The sequence below is a fragment of the Haliotis rubra genome, unplaced genomic scaffold (assembly GCF_003918875.1).
Source record: "Haliotis rubra isolate DU_JTF1 unplaced genomic scaffold, ASM391887v1 Scf1270, whole genome shotgun sequence".
Taxonomy (NCBI): Eukaryota; Metazoa; Mollusca; class Gastropoda; order Lepetellida; family Haliotidae; genus Haliotis; species Haliotis rubra.
Genome location: NW_025765193.1, coordinates 3928 through 21824, shown reverse-complemented (window position 1 = coordinate 21824; position 17897 = coordinate 3928). Strand labels below are relative to the sequence as shown.

Sequence of the window (17897 nt, the reverse complement as noted above, 5' to 3'; positions counted from 1 at the left end):
TGTAGATGTCAGTGGTAGGTGTGGTATCCGTCTCCCTTGTAGATGTCAGTGGTAGGTGTGGTATCCATCTCCCTTGTGATATAGATGTCAGTGGTCGGTGTGGTATCCATCTCACTTGTGATATAGATGTCAGTGGTCGGTGTGGTATCCATCTCCCTTGTGATATAGATGTCAGTGGTCGGTGTGGTATCCACCTCCCTTGTGATGTAGATGTCAGTGGTAGGTGTGGCATCCATCTCCCTTGTGATATAGATGTCAGTGGTAGGTGTGGCATCCATCTCCCTTGCGATGTAGATGTCAGTGGTAGGTGTGGCATCCATCTCCCTTGCGATGTAGATGTCAGTGGTCGGTGTGGTATCCACCTCCCTTGTGATGTAGATGTCAGTGGTAGGTGTGGTATCCATCTCCCTTGTAGATGTCAGTGGTAGGTGTGGTATCCATCTGCCTTGTGATGTAGATGTCAGTGGTAGATGTAGTATCCACCTCCCTTGTGATGTAGATATCAGTGGTCGGTGTGGTATCCATCTCCCTTGCGATGTAGATGTCAGTGGTCGGTGTGGTATCCACCTCCCTTGTGATGTAGATGTCAGTGGTCGGTGTGGTATCCATCTCCCTTGTGATGTAGATGTCAGTGGTAGGTGTGGCATCCATCTTCCTTGTGATGTAGATGTGAGTGGTAGGTGTGGTATCCATCTGCCTTGTGATGTAGATGTCAGTGGTAGGTGTGGTATCCATCTCCCTTGTGATGTAGATGTCAGTGGTAGGTGTGGCATCCATCTTCCTTGTGATATAGATGTCAGTGGTAGGTGTGGTATCCATCTCCCATTATCTTAAAAACACAGACACCTTAAAAAACACATACAACTTTAGATGGTATAGTGATTATCACTCCTTTTCTCATCGTGGTGAAAAAGCAACTGGGGGCGCTTCTATTTTGGTACATCAGAGCGTCAAACGCTGCCCAGTCACTCTAAACACAGATCTTCAAACCGTTGCTATTCGACTCTGTACATTGCGCTGACATTGTGCAACTTGTATATCCCTCCATCTTCTACTATTCAACAATCAGATCTCCAAAATCTGTATGATCAACTGCCGGAGCCATGTCTCATCATGGAAACGGACACAACCCGCTTTCACAAAGGTGAAATCCTTGAGGAATTCATTACAGACAATAACCTATGTATATTTAACAATGATTCACCAACCTATTTACATCCAGCTACAGGAACATATACTTCCCTTGATATGTCAATCACCGATTCTTCCTTATGGTCCATGAGGACCTATGTGGGAGTGATCAGTTGTCATTTTTGCGAACGGCGAAGATCCAAAACAGCTATTTTCAGAAACTGAACAACATTTTTGACCAATCTATACCAAAATCCTCTCCAACTCCACACATTCGTAAACCATTGTTTAATAAACAGGCCAGAAAGAGTAGGAAGAACCCCGAAAAATATTTCGACGACATCCTACTGTACATAATTTGAATAAAGTTACAATTTTAAATGCCAAGGCTCGACGCGCATTTAAGCAGAATAAGCGTCAGTCTTGGAGAAACCATGTTTCTAAGATAAATTCCCATACACTGATTTCAAAAGTGTGGAATAAGATACAGAGAATTAAGGGCAAAGGTTCCAAATCAACTGTTCACAATCTGAAGAATGGTGAAGAATCATTTATTAACTGATAAGGCTGATATTGCCAATAAGCTTGGTGAAACTCTCGGCAAACATTTTTCTTCTGCGTTCCTGCATGTCATCAGTACCAGAAACAGGAGAAGAAACGTATAGATTTTAACTCGATTAATAGAGAAGAAACGTATAGATTTTAACTCGGATAATGGAAAAGAAACGTATAGATTTTAAGTCGAATAATGGAGAAGAAACGTATGCGTCGAGGCTGATAAGCCATCTCTTAAAAAACGCCGTATAAAATAAACTGTAAAGTATATAACAAAACTATACTGAAAGGCAAAAGAAATGTCGTAATATTGGAAATGACATTTAAGTATCAATGAAACATTTGAACCTATTTTTTTTTTAAAATACGCCACTGAAATGCAGTACCGACTTTCATCAGAGAAGATAAACCCTCTCTCTTGTCCCCCACGACAGTTTTGCCGCTCTTGTGTCCACTTGGATACGTTCCCGGCGGTGACGTTGGGTGAATATGGGTCTCCTGGCAAGACATCGACAAAACAGGTTCCTGGCTTGGAGACGTCGCCGAATGGTAGGTCACTGACTGGTCGCTGGTGGTTTCCTATGGTCACCCAAGCTGTTTCTCTGGCCCTTACGAATAGGTCTTGCACGTGTTGATGGACGATATGACGGTCCTGGCGACGTGTTGTTACAGGGGGTTGACCACTACGTGGACGGTCATCAGTGCTGCTGGTGGCGTTGTATCGTTCGTACGCTGCAACTGAAGTCATTAGCAATGACTGGAGCATGTTGACCAGCGTGCAGACGGCCAATGGCTTGTTGTGGTTGATCTCTCGTTAACCTAGTCATAGCTGCTGTGTTCAGAAAACAAGTGAACGATTACCATTCAAGCCGGCAATTTATGCCTGAATGCATTTATGATGCACGTGTATCTCGATTTCAATGTTGTGTTTGTGGGAACTTTTCCCTCTCCGAAAAACAAAAACATTTCTAACTTCAATCTCAAACAATACGTTATTGAGCAATGCAGGCTATACGACCACGATTCATGTTTCCTCAAACTTGACTTCTGGTGTATATTTAAAAAATAGGTTCAAATACTCCATTGATACTCTAATGTCATTTCTAATATTACGACGTTTCTTTTGCCTTTCAGTATATATTCCAACGAGTCAAACCATGCTTTTAACTGTGTCTTTAATCCCCTATATGAGGATCTGTATAACAAGAAGTCTTCTCTTGTTCCATCTCTTTGTATAAGAGTGAAGCCTTTCCTTTCTGCTGCTGGCATTGAGCTAGAAGATATAGGTCCTTCCCGTCTGCTTTGTTCGCTCCTTGGAAATTACTGAGGCCACAAGTTGACCGAACACTAACAACATTTAAAAAATCAGAAACTAATGAATTACAGTATAAACACGAATTTAGTCAATTAAATAGTAAATATAATACACACGAATCCTTATTTATAGATGGATCGAAGGATAGTGGCGCAGTTGCTTGTGCCACCGTCATTCGATCCAGAGCAATATGTTCTCGATTGCGTGACAACAGCTCTATTTTCACAGCAGAAGCAAACACTATATTAACAGCCTTAAAGTATAGTAATAAACATCCTAAATACAAGCAATACATAATCGTTTTCGAGTCTCTTTCTTGTCTTCAGGATATTAAAAATCTTTCTTGTGAACATCCACTTTTAATGGAAATTCTTGAATTATATAATGATCTTGCTACTGGCCAACTCGACATCGTCTTTTGTTACTTACCCAGCAATGTTGGGAACACAGTGGCCGATCTTGCTGCTAAGGTAGCACTCAACAATCTGTGACATCACTTCTTATTCCATAATCTGATTACAAAGCTAGCATTAGAACCTACATCCGTGATCTGATGCAGGAGAAGTGGGACAACCAAGTAGGTGTAAATATCAATAGATTTCATGATATAATACCCTACATTGGTTACACCTACTTGGAGTGTCAGTCCAGATTTGAGGAGATCATTATACAACGATGTCGCATTGGTCATTCAAGATAGACACACGAATATCTATTGAAAGGCGAAGATCCTCCGTTTTGCATCCCTTGTGGTAACAGAATAGTGTCCTGCTTGACTGTATTGATTTTTCCATCACAAGGGATAAGTATTTCAATGTAAAAAACTGTCAAGGATAGTTTTAGTACTGTTAATTTTCAATGAATCATTGAATCTTTAAAATAAATAGAATTATTCGATAAATTTTGATGAATGGTTTGTGTATTTCATTATTGGTAGTTAAGATTAGTAACTGGGATTGTTAGTGGCTGTATCCTCAAAGGGGGTTGAAGTATTGTAAAGTTATGAGAGGGTACGTAAGTCCAAATACATTCATGGTAAATTTAAACCTACCACTAATTTTAATCCTATTTTATAGGTTATATCAATGTATGGCTAGATCTATCTAAATTGTTAACAGCTGAAGGGATGATGTAAATCCAGGTAGGGTCCATGCAGGTAGCAAAGGTACTGTAAGTCCCCATGTTCCCTGGTATGGTGATCTACCTTCAGTTGTTGGCAATGTATAACCTGTTTTATATGGTATTGTCATCTATAATTAAAATGGTTTTGTGTTAATTACTAGTTTTTAATTGAAATATGTGATAAACTAGTTGTTTTGCTGTCCTTTGCTGACAGGTTTTATACAGGCTGGTTGCGTTTGCACAAATGTTGTTGTCGGGGGGAGTTGGTTTGTTTTTTTTACTTGCATGCTACTTTCTTTTTTAATCTGAGTAGACATTTCGGTGTTTTTTTTCAAACATAATTTTGTAAAATGTATTCTCCTACAATAGTATTTGTAAAAACCTGTAACACTATACACGTCATGCTTCTCGACTCATTAACCATCAATTTACTTTCTATTCTTAGCTTTTGTAACACATATCAATACAGTGAAGCAGGACATGCTTGACCATGATTCTTTTATCACAATGGATACAAAATGGAGGATCTTCGCCATATAACAAATACTCACGAGTATAGCCTGTATGGCCAATGCGACATCGTCACATAATGATCTCCTCAAATCTGGACTGACAGCCCAAGGAGGTGCATCCGACTAGGGTTTTATTGCATGCACTCTATTGATAACTTGGTGTCCCACTTCTTCTGCATGAGTGAGTAAGCGAGTTATAATTAATAGTCGTATCGGTAATATATCAGCCATATCGTGACTGAGACAGGAAAACACGTCAACACTAGCTAATATCAGAGTATATAAACTGTCAACGAGGGGCAGTAAAATCACAAGAAAATCTCAGATTTAGATATATAACTAGTATGTAAATCTAAAACAATTTTAACTATAGAAGACGATGCATTACAAAAAACAAACAAACACACAATAAAATAAAACAGGCTACAGGTCGCCAACAACTGAAGGTTGAGCACCATTCTAGGGACCATGGGGACTTACAGTGCCTTTCCCACTTCTATGTACATGTATTTATATCACCCCTTCAGCCGCTGGCGGCTGTAGGCACATTTAGGCATAATTTCAAATAACAGAAATATTACGTTATGAACATCAGGCAAGTTTAACTTTCCTTTGAATGTTTCGGGACATACGTACCCACCCAGGAGGACAATAGTTGTACGATACTTTAACCTTCTTTGGGGACACAGGCACTAAATATATAACAATCTCAGTTACTAATTTCAATTTCAAATAATAAAGAAATACATCTGTCTACAATACATAACAATCAAAATGTTCAGTTAGTTCAGTTATTTCTTCTTAAAAAATGATAATTAAATGGTAATTTACATTACTAAAGATATTTTTTACTGTTTTTGCACTGAAATATTTACCCCTTAATCGATGCAGCCAATCAGTTTGTATTTGCACTTTATGAAACACATGATATAGAAACATTTTTTTCTAGATGTTGCTAGCTAGAATAGGTTAATAGAGATATAAATGTATGAATATTATGATGTACAAAGTCATATTTCTCAGTATACTCATGTCTCAAAGTGTGGTAGGCTTTACAGGCACAATGATATTCATCGCCAATTAGATTCAAATCACACATTTTTCATATTCTATCTTATCTCTGTATTCAAATATAGCTACCTGTTTCTACTAACAAATCATGGGATGAGCAACGGAAGTTTGTAAGCGTTATTCTATATTTCAGAGCATTCAAAGATGGTAAATAGGTCCCATTGTATATAGACTGTTTAAACATTCTGTAATAAAACATATATTCGATACACATAATTGGTCAAGCCAATTCTGGAGACATATATCTTTGTACCTTTGTTTAATGGAAATGAGAAAATCTGGATGCGAGTCTATGCACTGTTCTGGCCATATATAACCGAAACCAGTTGAAAATAGTAAATGCTCAACATCTGTGACCCAATTACGTTTTCCATTTCTATCGTACAAATTGCTTGACCATGATTCTGTCATCACAAGGGATGATAAAATGGAGGATCCTTACCTGTTAGCAAATACTCATGTGTATATCGTGTATGGCCAATACGACGTAAAATGACCTCCTCAAATCTGGACTGACAACTCATGCAGGTATAACTAATATCAGGTTATATTTCATGTAATTTATTAATACCTACGTTGGTGTGCCACTTATGGTATAAGAAGTGGTGTCACCATCGTGTTACCATTGATTCCAACAAAAGACGATGTCGTATTGGCCAGTTGCAAGGTCATTATATAATTCAACAATGTCATTTAAAAGTGGATGTTTACTAGAGAGATTTTTGATAGCCTTAGGGCATGATAGGGAGTCTGAGAACATTACGTATTGTTTATGTTTAGGGTGTCTTATATATATTATTATGGCGTTTGCTTCTGCTGTAAAAATAGAGCTGTTATCCGGTGTTCTAGAAGATTTTGTTCAGGATCCAATGACAGTGGCAGAGGCCACTGCGCCACCATTCTTTCATCCATCTGTTAATAAGGATTTGTAGGCATTATATTTACTTTATAATTGGTTAAATTGTTATCTGATTTTTTTATAAGTTGTAAGTTTTAGCTCTGCTCGTGGCCTCACCAATTACCGAGGAGGAGGAGGAAACAAGATGGATGCTTAATGCCAGCAGCAGACGGGAAAGGTTTCACCTGTTGTCCAAAAGACGGAATACGTCAAGATAATACAGACCCTCTGGAGCGGATTAGCGATCTATATAAGTGTAGGAGGGTAGTTTGGTACCCTTCCCACTTAGAATTTGAAACGACTTTTAACTGATTAAGTGCCTTCAGTCATTTAGCTTTAAGGGATTTGATATGTGGCAGAAAAGTTAAACGTGAGTCGAAAATAAGATCCGAGAACTTGGCCTCCTTTACAACCTTTGGGTGCCGTTTAAAACTAATTATGGTTATTCATGCGGTTCATATTTTCTGCAAAAATGTATACAATTAGTTTTTGTTTGAGAAAATTTAGACCCGTTTGCAAGTGACCATTTTAACTTTTTTATGGAGACAGGCTTCTCACTGCCTCTCTAGCACCCGTGAAGAGCAACCTCCTCGTGGTGGGTGCTGGATAGCGCTAATACATCTTCCCCCGTACAGACCCGGGGTAGAATAGCCCATAACAACCCATTGCTGGTCTTGAAAGGTGACCAAATTGGGCAAGCCCTTGGCCTTTGCTGCCATGTGTCGGCTGAGGAAAGGAATCTGGTGGTTGAGGATGACAGATGGCTTGTTTAATGTAGCTATATAGATACTATATGTGTTGTGGATGGGAGCGTGTGTATGCATCTGCCATTTTGTTTTGATGACGTCTTCACACAAGTGTGTGACCTTTTTGTGACCTAATCGATTTTGACAGAGGGTTTTCAACCCTTAAGCCCCACCTCCATTTGGAATGAGTCTCCTTTCAGCCTGTGTGTGTGTGTGTGTGTGTGTGTGTGTGTGTGTGTGTGTGTGTGTGTGTGTGTGTGTGTGTGTGTGTGTGTGTGTGTGTGTGTGTGTGTGTGTGTGTGTGTGTGTGTGTGTGTGACCTTTAGGTTGACATTAGTGGTTTGTGATAATTATTCAATTATATTATGAGTGGGATGAGTTTGATTTGGTGACTCGAGTGTTGGATTCACATAGCAAAATCTTGCATTGAATTATATAGAATTAATATCACATTATGAATATTAGGTGCATTCAGATGCTATTTATTAGGTCAAAAGCCAGTCTTGTTCGAAATATCAGAGCGCAGTTTGTCAAATCAAAGCGCGACGTATCACCAGGTAGTTTAAAATAGATTTCTTTCTTAAGGACTCGCGAATTGGTATAAGGAACAACTCAGAAGTTCTGAGTATTTATTTCCATATCTGTGAACAATAAACGATTGTTGCTGTTAGCAAATAAAATCCATGCGCTATGTGGGCCCGTATATGATTATTGCGTGCGTTAGTGGGGCGCAGCCTATATACAGGGTGCAATGCACTAATGAAGAATCACTTGCTCGCTGAGTCCAATGTCAAAACCAAGACGAAAATGCAATACACTATTTATTCACAAAACAAATCAAAGACAATTTTTACAACAATGAAACAGTCATCAGCCCTGAAGAAACCAGTCGGCACGGAGCTAAATGTCCGAATACCGCATTAATAGGAAAACATCCCCATTCCATAAATCATACAGAGCTGTTTGATCGAGGGACAGCAGGGATATATGTACCACTAGCCTACACCCTCATCCTCTACATCATACAGAGCTGTTTGATCGAGGGACAGCAGGGATACCTGTACCATTAGTCTACACCCCCATCCCCTACATCATACAGAGCTGTTCGATAGAGGGACAGCAGGGATACCTGTACCATTAATCTACACCCCCATCCTCTACATCATACAGAGCTGTTTGATCGAGGGACAGCAGGGATGTCTGTACCATTAGTCTACACCCCCATCCTCTACATCATACAGAGCTGTTTGATAGAGGGACAGCAGGGATATCTGTTCCATAAGTCTACACCCCCAATCTCTACATCATACAGAGCTCTTTGATCGAGGGACAGCAGGGATATCTGTTCCATAAGTCTACACCCCCAATCTCTACATCATACAGAGCTGTTTGATCGAGGGACAGCAGGGATACCTGTACCACTAGTCTACACCCCCATCCCCTACATCATACAGAGCTGTTTGATCGAGGGACACCAGGGATACCTGTACCATTAGTCTACACCCCCATCCCCTACATCATACAGAGCTGTTTGATCGAGGGACAGCAGGGATACCTGTACCATTAGTCTACACTCCCATCATCTACATCATACAGAGCTGTTTGATCGAGGGACAGCAGGCATACCTGTACCATTAGTCTACACCCCCATCCCGTACATCATACAGAGCTGTTTGATCGAGGGACAGCAGGGATACCTGTACCATTAGTCTACACCCCAATCCCCTACATCATACAGAGCTGTTGGATCGAGGGACAGCAGGGATATCTGTACCATTAGTCTACACCCCCATCCTCTACATCATACAGAGCTGTTTGATCGAGGGACAGCAGGGATACCTGTACCATTAGTCTACACCCCCATCCTCTACATCATACAGAGCTGTTTGATCGAGGGACAGCAGGGATATCTGTACCATTAGTCTACACCCCAATCCCATACATCATACAGAGCTGTTTGATCGAGGGACAGCAGGGATATCTGTACCATTAGTCTACACCCCCATCCCCTACATCATACAGAGCTGTTTGATGGAGGGACAGCAGGGATATCTGTACCATTAGTCTACACCCCCATCCTCTACATCATACAGAGCTGTTTGATCGAGGGACAGCAGGGATACCTGTACCATTAGTCTACACCCCCATCCTCTACATCATACAGAGCTGTTTGATCGAGGGACAGCAGGGATATCTGTACCATTAGTCTACACCCCCATCCCCTACATCATACAGAGCTGTTTGATCGAGGGACACCAGGGATACCTGTACCATTAGTCTACACCCCCATCCCGTACATCGTACAGAGCTGTTTGATCGAGGGACAGCAAGGATATCTGTACCATTAGTCTACACCCCAATCCCATACATCATACAGAGCTGTTTGATCGAGGGACAGCAGGGATATCTGTACCATTAGTCTACACCCCCATCCCCTACATCATACAGAGCTGTTTGATCGAGGGACACCAGGGATACCTGTACCATTAGTCTACACCCCCATCCCCTACATCATACAGAGCTGTTTGATGGAGGGACAGCAGGGATATCTGTACCATTAGTCTACACCCCCATCCCCTACATCATACAGAGCTGTTTGATGGAGGGACAGCAGGGATACCTGTACCATTAGTCTACACCCCCATCCCGTACATCATACAGAGCTGTTTGATCGAGGGACAGCAGGGATACCTGTACCATTAGTCTACACACCCATCCCATACATCATACAGAGCTGTTTGATCGAGGGACAGCAAGGATACCTGTACCATTAGTCTGCACCCCTTTCCCTACATCATACAGAGCTGTTTGATCGAGGGACAGCAAGGATACCTGTACCATTAGTCTACACCCCCGTCCTCTACATCATACAGAGCTGTTTGATCGAGGGACAGCAGGGATACCTGTACCATTAGTCTACACCCCCATCCAATACATCATACAGAGCTGTTTGATCGAGGGACAGCAGGGATATCTGTATCATTAGTCTACACCCCCATCATCTACATCATACAGAGCTGTTTGATCGAGGGACAGCAGGGATATCTGTATCATTAGTCTACACCCCCATCATCTACATCATACAGAGCTGTTTGATCGAGGGACAGCAGGGATACCTGTACCATTAGTCTACACCCCAATCCTCTACATCATACAGAGCTGTTTGATCGAGGGACAGCAGGGATATCTGTACCATTAGTCTACACCCCAATCCCATACATCATACAGAGCTGTTTGATCGAGGGACAGCAAGGATACCTGTACCATTAGTCTACACCCCCATCCCATACATCATACAGAGCTGTTTGATCGAGGGACAGCAGGGATATCTGTATCATTAGTCTACACCCCCATCATCTACATCATACAGAGCTGTTTGATCGAGGGACAGCAGGGATACCTGTACCATTAGTCTACACCCCAATCCCATACATCATACAGAGCTGTTTGATCGAGGGACAGCAGGGATATCTGTACCATTAGTCTACACCCCCATCATCTACATCATACAGAGCTGTTTGATCGAGGGACAGCAGGGATACCTGTACCATTAGTCTACACCCCCATCCCATACATCATACAGAGCTGTTTGATCGAGGAACAGCAGGGATACCTGTACCATTAGTCTACACCCCCATCCCATACATCATACAGAGCTGTTTGATCGAGGGACACCAGGGATATCTGTACCATTAGCCTACACCCCCATCCCATACATCATACAGAGCTGTTTGATCGAGGGACAGCAGGGATATATGTACCATTAGTCAAAACTACCAACCCCGTTTCGATGAGAACATTACCGCAGTACAATCATTCATTGCTTGTGGTAAGAAGCGACTACCGGTTCCGGTTGGTATCGCTGACACATGTCATTGTATCTCATTATTTTTGCGTAAATCGATGTTCATGACGTTGATCACTGAGTTGTCTGGTCCAGACAGTTCGAATGTTCTCGATTGCTGCGTTATACAAACAAACAAAGCTTCAAGTGACACGTTCTCGCTCACAGCGGTGTCTGCACTTTCCAGGTCACTTGATGCATTCTACTTATGTACCGACCTCAACTCCTCATAGCCAGAACAGCTGGCAGAGGCAGGTTGTCCCTCACAGCCAGAACAGCTGGCAGAGGCAGGTTGTCCCTCACAGGTGAGCCCGTCGTACATCTTTGCTTCATCAACGACATCGTACTGAGGAGCATCTCCTGCCTCTGGGGACACGTCCATGTCCTGGGTAGGAGTGACGTACAGCTGGAACCTGCAAATGTTTGATAGACGTTTTGTAGAAATTCACGGATGACATATCGACGCACATACGTTGTTATCTCCCTTTGTATTCTTTGAAAGCTGCGATCTATAAGCTTGTTTAGACTACATATGTGATCAGGAATGAATGTTTATTGGTTATCACTGAAGATTAAATAACGGGAACATGTAGAGATGGATAGTTTACCATCTTGCGTTAACGACAAGTTGTGTTAAGTTGTGTCCAAACGAGAATGAGATTATAATTATGTGTATGTGTATAATTAAGCGTGATACCACAGCGTCACGATACTCGGTGAGTCGAAACATCATTTGGCATTTATGTCGACGTTTCAGCAGAAGAATCAACTTACAAACCGACCTCCTTGTGAACACCCGCCACTAACGACCCCACATAAATTTGATTGATTATAACTACAGCCTGTATCATTTCTGGCAACAGAAGTGTATCTGCGAGATTAGGGAACAGTTTGACGACTTTTTGCTTCTATGGCATCTGTGCAAGACGCCCAAATGTTCAGGAGGCTGAATGGGATCTAGGCTAAAGCAAGGCCGTCAATTATTATGATTGAGAGGAACTTGAATGCTGTCAGGTACCGAGACGAGATTTTGTATATGGCAGCTTTATTGTTCTTTACAACAGAACGTCCTGGAGTGACGTTTCACAACTTGAAAGGCTTGAAAATCACGAACCGATATAAAACCTTTAATATGACGTAGTTGTAGAAGCGGCCATGGTGTGTCCATCACGTCAGTCACGAACCTGCCAAAAACATTTTGTGTGCTGTAGTTGTGACTCGTGGTCGACTGGATCTGGATAGGTCACGTGTTGACCCCTGCATCAGATAAGGGTTACTTAGTCTTGTGATGGTGTTTTGGGATGTGTGGAAACATCTGACCCCTCCATCTGATAAGGATTCCATAGTATTGTGATGGTGTTTGCCGACACGTGGAAACATCTGACCCCTGCATCTGGTAAGGATTCCATAGTATTGTGATGGTGTTTGGCGATACGTGGAAACATCTGACCACGGCCGAAGCCATGTAACCTGTGTCCATTGTAACCTGTGTCCATTGTAACCTGTCTCCAGTGTAGCCTGTCTCCAGTCCGCAGATGGCGTCATTGTCTTCAGTTTCAGTCGATGTTTCACTTCTCAATTGCGATACAGTTGTGAGTACAGATAAAACAATTTGTTTCCATAGTCCAACAATTCATGTTGCACATTCAACTAGTGTTACGTATTTAACGATTTGTGAAGATCAGGGTTAGAATTCAGTAAACTCTGCTTCTCGTTGGTGGCGACGTAAGAGGCGACTAACGGGATCAGAAGGTCAGACTCGCTGACTTGGTTGACAGATGCCATCGTATGCTAATTGCGTAGATCGATGCTCATGCTGTTGATCACTGGGTTGTCTGATCCAGACGCAATTATTTACATACAGCGGTAATATTGCTGAATGCGGCGTACAACTACACTCACTCACTCACTCAATCTCGCACGTTTCTTCGTTTTAGCGTGTCAATGGTTTCAGGACATACTATATTTTACCCTCACAAATCACTCCCGGTGTATGTAGACGTGTGACATTCATATTCCTTATTCATTTTGTATGAAAATCAGCAAAACTCCGTCAAGCAAGTCCAATGTGTCTACTTGTGTCATGCATTATCAAACCTATGGTCCATTCAAGTTGTGTGTTGCAATAATGACAATAGATAAGGAAATAGTAACATCACTTCAGCATGAAACAAAACCGGAATATTATGATCTTCCGTGTACTGCAGCAGTCAGCCCAGCGACATCAGGTTTGTTTGTCAGCTGTTTGAGCTGGGCCATGTAAACCAGAGGTTAATACCACGAACTACATACCAACCCGTCAATACAAACAGTGACACATTCATCCACTGAACACTGACCACCCCAGTGAGGTGAGAATTGGGTTTAACGTCGTGCTTGAGAATATTTCGCTCATATGACGACGTCCATGCGTGTGGATGTGTGTGTGCAGCTGCTTGTACTAGCCCAGACTGAAGCTGGTTTTATAGTTCAGCCCAATGAGATACCATGCCGCAGTGAAGCATGAATACCCCACTCAGACACATTATACTGACTCCGAGCCGAACAGTCCTTGCTGTACCCATTAATGCCGAGCGACAGGCAGGGACCATATTTTAACGTCTTTTGGTATGACGCGGTCGGGGATCGAACCCGCTACCTTCCGCTCTCCGGGGGTACGCTCTAACCACTACACCACGAAGGCTTGCCACCCAGTAATCAAACAGTGAACTCTTCTAACAAGCACGTGGTACTGTCAATCACAGAATATCGTGGTTCGTTCATTCCCTCACTCACCTTTCTGATCTCAAACGTTGACAGTAACTGCAGCACGCAACCAGAGTGGCCATTACCATGACAAGGAGAGAGGCTACAGCTAGTCCTGTAGATAGTGCTGTAGCCAGTTCCACGTTGTTACCTACCAAACAACGGGGTTAACGAGTTAATACAATAAAGGAGAGAGACTGTAGCTAGTCCTGTAGATAGTGCTGTAGCCGGTTCCACGTTGTTACCTACCAAACAACGGGGTTAACGAGTTAATACAATAAAGGAGAGAGGCTGTAGCTATTCCTGTAGATAGTGATGTAGCCCGTTCCACGTTGATACCTACCAAACAACGGGGTTAACGAGTTAATACAATAAAGGAGAGAGGCTACAGCTAGTCCCGTAGATAGTGCTATAGCCATGTTGATACCTACCACACAACGGGGTTAAGTTGTTAAAACAAGAAAGGAAACAGGCTACAGCTAGTCCTGTTAATGCATGAGCAGTAGCTACCAGTGTCCCTGCCATTCTCAAGGTTGTACGAGTGAAGCACACCCATGAATAATACTCACCTGGTATGTCATCACATGTACCTGTCGACCTGTTGCATGACGTACATCCACTTGAACATTTCTTACAGCCAGTCCCGTAGTAGGAGTCTACACATCCAGACACACAGGATGACCCCACCTGACAATATCCTCCATCACAACCACCTGGACATGCTGTACAGCTACCTCCTGGACTGTCACATGGTATGTTGCACCCAATACCTTGATATCCTGGCACACAACCCTCGTTGCACCGTCCACTACCGTCGGCAGACAGATTACACGGGTTACCTTTACAATGACCATCGCACACAGAGAAACATTTTAGATCATAGTACCCCATTTCACACTCAGTGAGGCAATGTCCCGTATTGACGTCACAGTCTGAACAGTGCTGGTTGTCCAAACATGGACCAGCTGAAATGAAGGCTATAGGTATTGATAAGATGATAACTGAATAGGATTTAATATGTGTAAATAGCGTTGATAGTTCTAAGGCTGATCCTTTCTAAAAGTAATTGTAGTGGTCGATATGGTTTTGAGCAACACAACTGACAAACTCTAAGTTATTGAAATAAGGCCTACTATATCTTACAACTATGTAACGAGACCAGATGAGCAATATTAACGATAGACGTTTTACCTTCGGTATAAAGTACCACGTATGTTATCCATATGCAAAGCTTCTTCAGGTCGGCCATTCCGTTGACCTAAACTGACCTGAAAGAACAATTTGTGACAAGGAACATGACCCATCAGCGCAAACAAGGAAACAACAACCATTGAATGTAAAACATAAACATCCAAGAGATTTGCAGAAAACATATACGTCCAGGAGATATGCTGAAAAAATAAACCTCCAAGAGATATGCTGAAAACACAAACCTCCAAGAGATTGCTGAAAACATAAACCTCCAAGAGATATGTAGAAAACATAAACCTCCAAGAGATTTGTTGAAAACATAAACCTCCAAGAGATTGCTGAAAACACAAACCTCCAAGAGATTGCTGAAAACATAAACCTCCAAGAGATATGTAGAAAACATAAACCTCCAAGAGATTTGTTGAAAACATAAACCTCCAAGAGATTGCTGAAAACATAAACCTCCAAGAGATATGCTGAAAACATTAACCTCCAAGAGATACGCTCAAAACATAAACCTCCAAGAGATTTGTTGAATACATTAACCTCCAAGAGATATGCAGAAACACTAACCTTCAAGAGATATGCTCAAAACATAAACCTCCAAGAGATTTGTTGAAAACATAAACCTCCAAGAGATTTGTTGAATACATTAACCTCCAAGAGATTTGCTGAAAACATAAACCTCCAAGAGATTTGTGGAATACATTAACCTCCCAGAGATATTGTGAAAACATAAACCTCCAAGAGATATGTAGAAAACATAAACCTCCAAGAGATTTGTTGAAAACATTAACCTCCAAGAGATATGCTGAAAACATAAACGTCCAAGAGTTAAGCTGAAAACATTACGTCCAACGTCCAAGAGATATGCTGAAAACATTAACCTCCAAGAGGTATGCTGAAAACATTAACATCTAAGAGATATGCTGAAAACATAAACCTCCAAGAGATATGCTGAAAACATTACGTCCAACGTCCAAGAGACATGCTGAAAACATTACGTCCAACGTACAACTTCCAACGTCCAAGAGATATGCAGAAAACATTAACGTCCAAGAGATATGCTGAAAACATTATCCTCCAAGAGATATGCAGAAAAAAACAGAAATGCCCTTCGAAAAATGTATCTATTTGAGGAATCGAACCCGGGCACGAGGAGCGAACGCCTTAACGGCTGGGCTACCCTACCGCCCTAAAATGGGATGAAACAAGCTCAGATAGAAGTATGTATGTTATGTAGTTTCCATTTTAAATTGTGGCATGATATATCTGTGACTAAGGAATGCATTCGGCACAATATAGCACACACACTCACGATCACACGCACACACATACTTGTGTGTACATACTCACTACATATGAGCAACAATGTTGAACACAACGGTAAACCTCAATCACCCTACTACAACGTCACACCATACTTACCTAGTTGTTGGACTTATTTGACCTACCTGTATATAAAACTGACCATCTGCAGGTGAACCTGGAGAAATCTGTGTCTCTGTTGTGTCGCAGGCAACTTTTGTTATACAAAAATAGCGTCTGGAGTTGTAAGTATTATTTCCCCCTCTCAGGGATGATGAACATGTAATCACTGTCAAGGAAATATTTCCCAGATTAAATGTTTCAAATATTGAGAGAGAGTATGTGTGCATATGGGTAAGGAATGCGTTACTCGCAAGATTTATTCTTGGAGACTTTAGAAAGCAGTTTTGTATACAATGGAACAAGGTACACATTGGCTTTAAAGAATGTCCGAACGGAAAGCTATGCCTGTTTCCTGTAAAGTAGTGTGCATCATATGTTTGTGGGAATACCGCCATCACGTTGACACATTGGTCAGACCAACATTTGTCACAGCTGATTCCGAGTTAAAGACAACTCCAGAGCGACGTGAATTAATTATGGGCAGCATTTGAGTGAATGCACTCGAGGAATCGTGATGAAGACATCTGATGATATGAAACCTTGGGGTTGCTGGTTACAATGAACGGGTGTACATACTTCCAGTGTGTTGTGAGCGGTTAAATATACGAAGCACAAAATACATGGATTGACATTTAACTTCCCCTCTACAGCATGCCACTTAAAGCGGGTTTAAACATAATTTACAAAAAACAATACAACAGCTTCAAGATGACAAAACACGTTTAATAATTGAACCAGACAGTACAAGGATGAAGCAGGTTATGTTAACACACGGAAACTGGCGGAGGTGGAAACAAGGAAATATGAAACTCCTTCCAGTTTCCAAGCAGCGATAAAAACAAAGCGTCATAGACTGAAGCTGGCAACAGACTTGCAAGTAACCAATTTGCGTCAGGCATATCACAGCTTAAAGCACCCGTTGCTGACAATTCCAGTGAAGATCCGGGTTATAATTCAGTAACCAATGCTTGCCAACCTCGCCGACTTGATTAACACATGTCATTAAATGCAACCGATCGATGGTCATGATGTTGATCACTGGATTGTCTGGTCCAGATTCGATTATTTACAGTCCACCGCCAAACAGTTTAAATGGTGCTGAGTGCTTCGTTAAAAATAAACTTGATATAATGTACGGCTTGTAATGTACACTAATGCTCCTGTAAGACACGGCTGCATTTTGATAATATTATGGGCAATAATTACCGCAAATTGCTAGAAGTCTTTTGAAACTAAACTATGTTTCACGTCTCGCTCAAGATAGTTTCAAAGAAACAAAAGTAATTATTTACTCTCTATCAGCAAGGCAAGTCCAGTGGATTAATCCGGCGGCAGG

General features: G+C 41.7%; 1 protein-coding gene and 1 long non-coding RNA gene across 3 annotated transcripts; one reads left to right on the top strand and one right to left on the bottom strand.

Annotated features, from left to right (window-relative positions):
* Positions 1-24: 24 nt before the first annotated feature.
* LOC124266688 lies at positions 25-760 on the top strand. Its single transcript, XR_006895816.1, has 3 exons — positions 25-97; positions 392-428; positions 681-760. It is a non-coding gene; the product is annotated as an uncharacterized LOC124266688 (long non-coding RNA).
* Positions 761-8158: 7398 nt separating this feature from the next.
* LOC124266679 (scavenger receptor class F member 1-like) lies at positions 8159-17087 on the bottom strand. Of its 2 annotated transcripts, XM_046701478.1 has the most exons (5): positions 16585-17087; positions 15131-15207; positions 14509-14904; positions 13970-14090; positions 8159-11607 (listed from the first exon to the last, which is right to left on the bottom strand). In XM_046701478.1, exons 2-5 carry the CDS (start codon positions 15186-15188, stop codon positions 11397-11399), a joined length of 786 nt encoding a protein of 261 aa, XP_046557434.1. In that variant the 5' UTR covers positions 15189-15207; positions 16585-17087; the 3' UTR covers positions 8159-11396. The 2 variants fall into 2 exon arrangements, with proteins under 2 accessions (XP_046557434.1, XP_046557435.1); XM_046701479.1 differs by lacking the exon at positions 16585-17087 and having other exon boundaries at positions 15131-15429.
* Positions 17088-17897: the final 810 nt, after the last annotated feature.

Excerpts from the sequence above, each read along its gene's own strand:
- LOC124266679 (XM_046701478.1), bottom strand. The coding sequence starts at position 15,188 with ATGGCCGACCTGAAGAAGCTTTGCATATGGATAACATACGTGGTACTT. Across the intron at positions 14,091-14,508 it reads TACATGTGATGACATACCAG|GTAACAACGTGGAACTGGCT; the intron begins GTGAGTATTATT and ends GTTGTTTGGTAG. Across the intron at positions 11,608-13,969 it reads CAACGTTTGAGATCAGAAAG|GTTCCAGCTGTACGTCACTC; the intron begins GTGAGTGAGGGA and ends AAACATTTGCAG.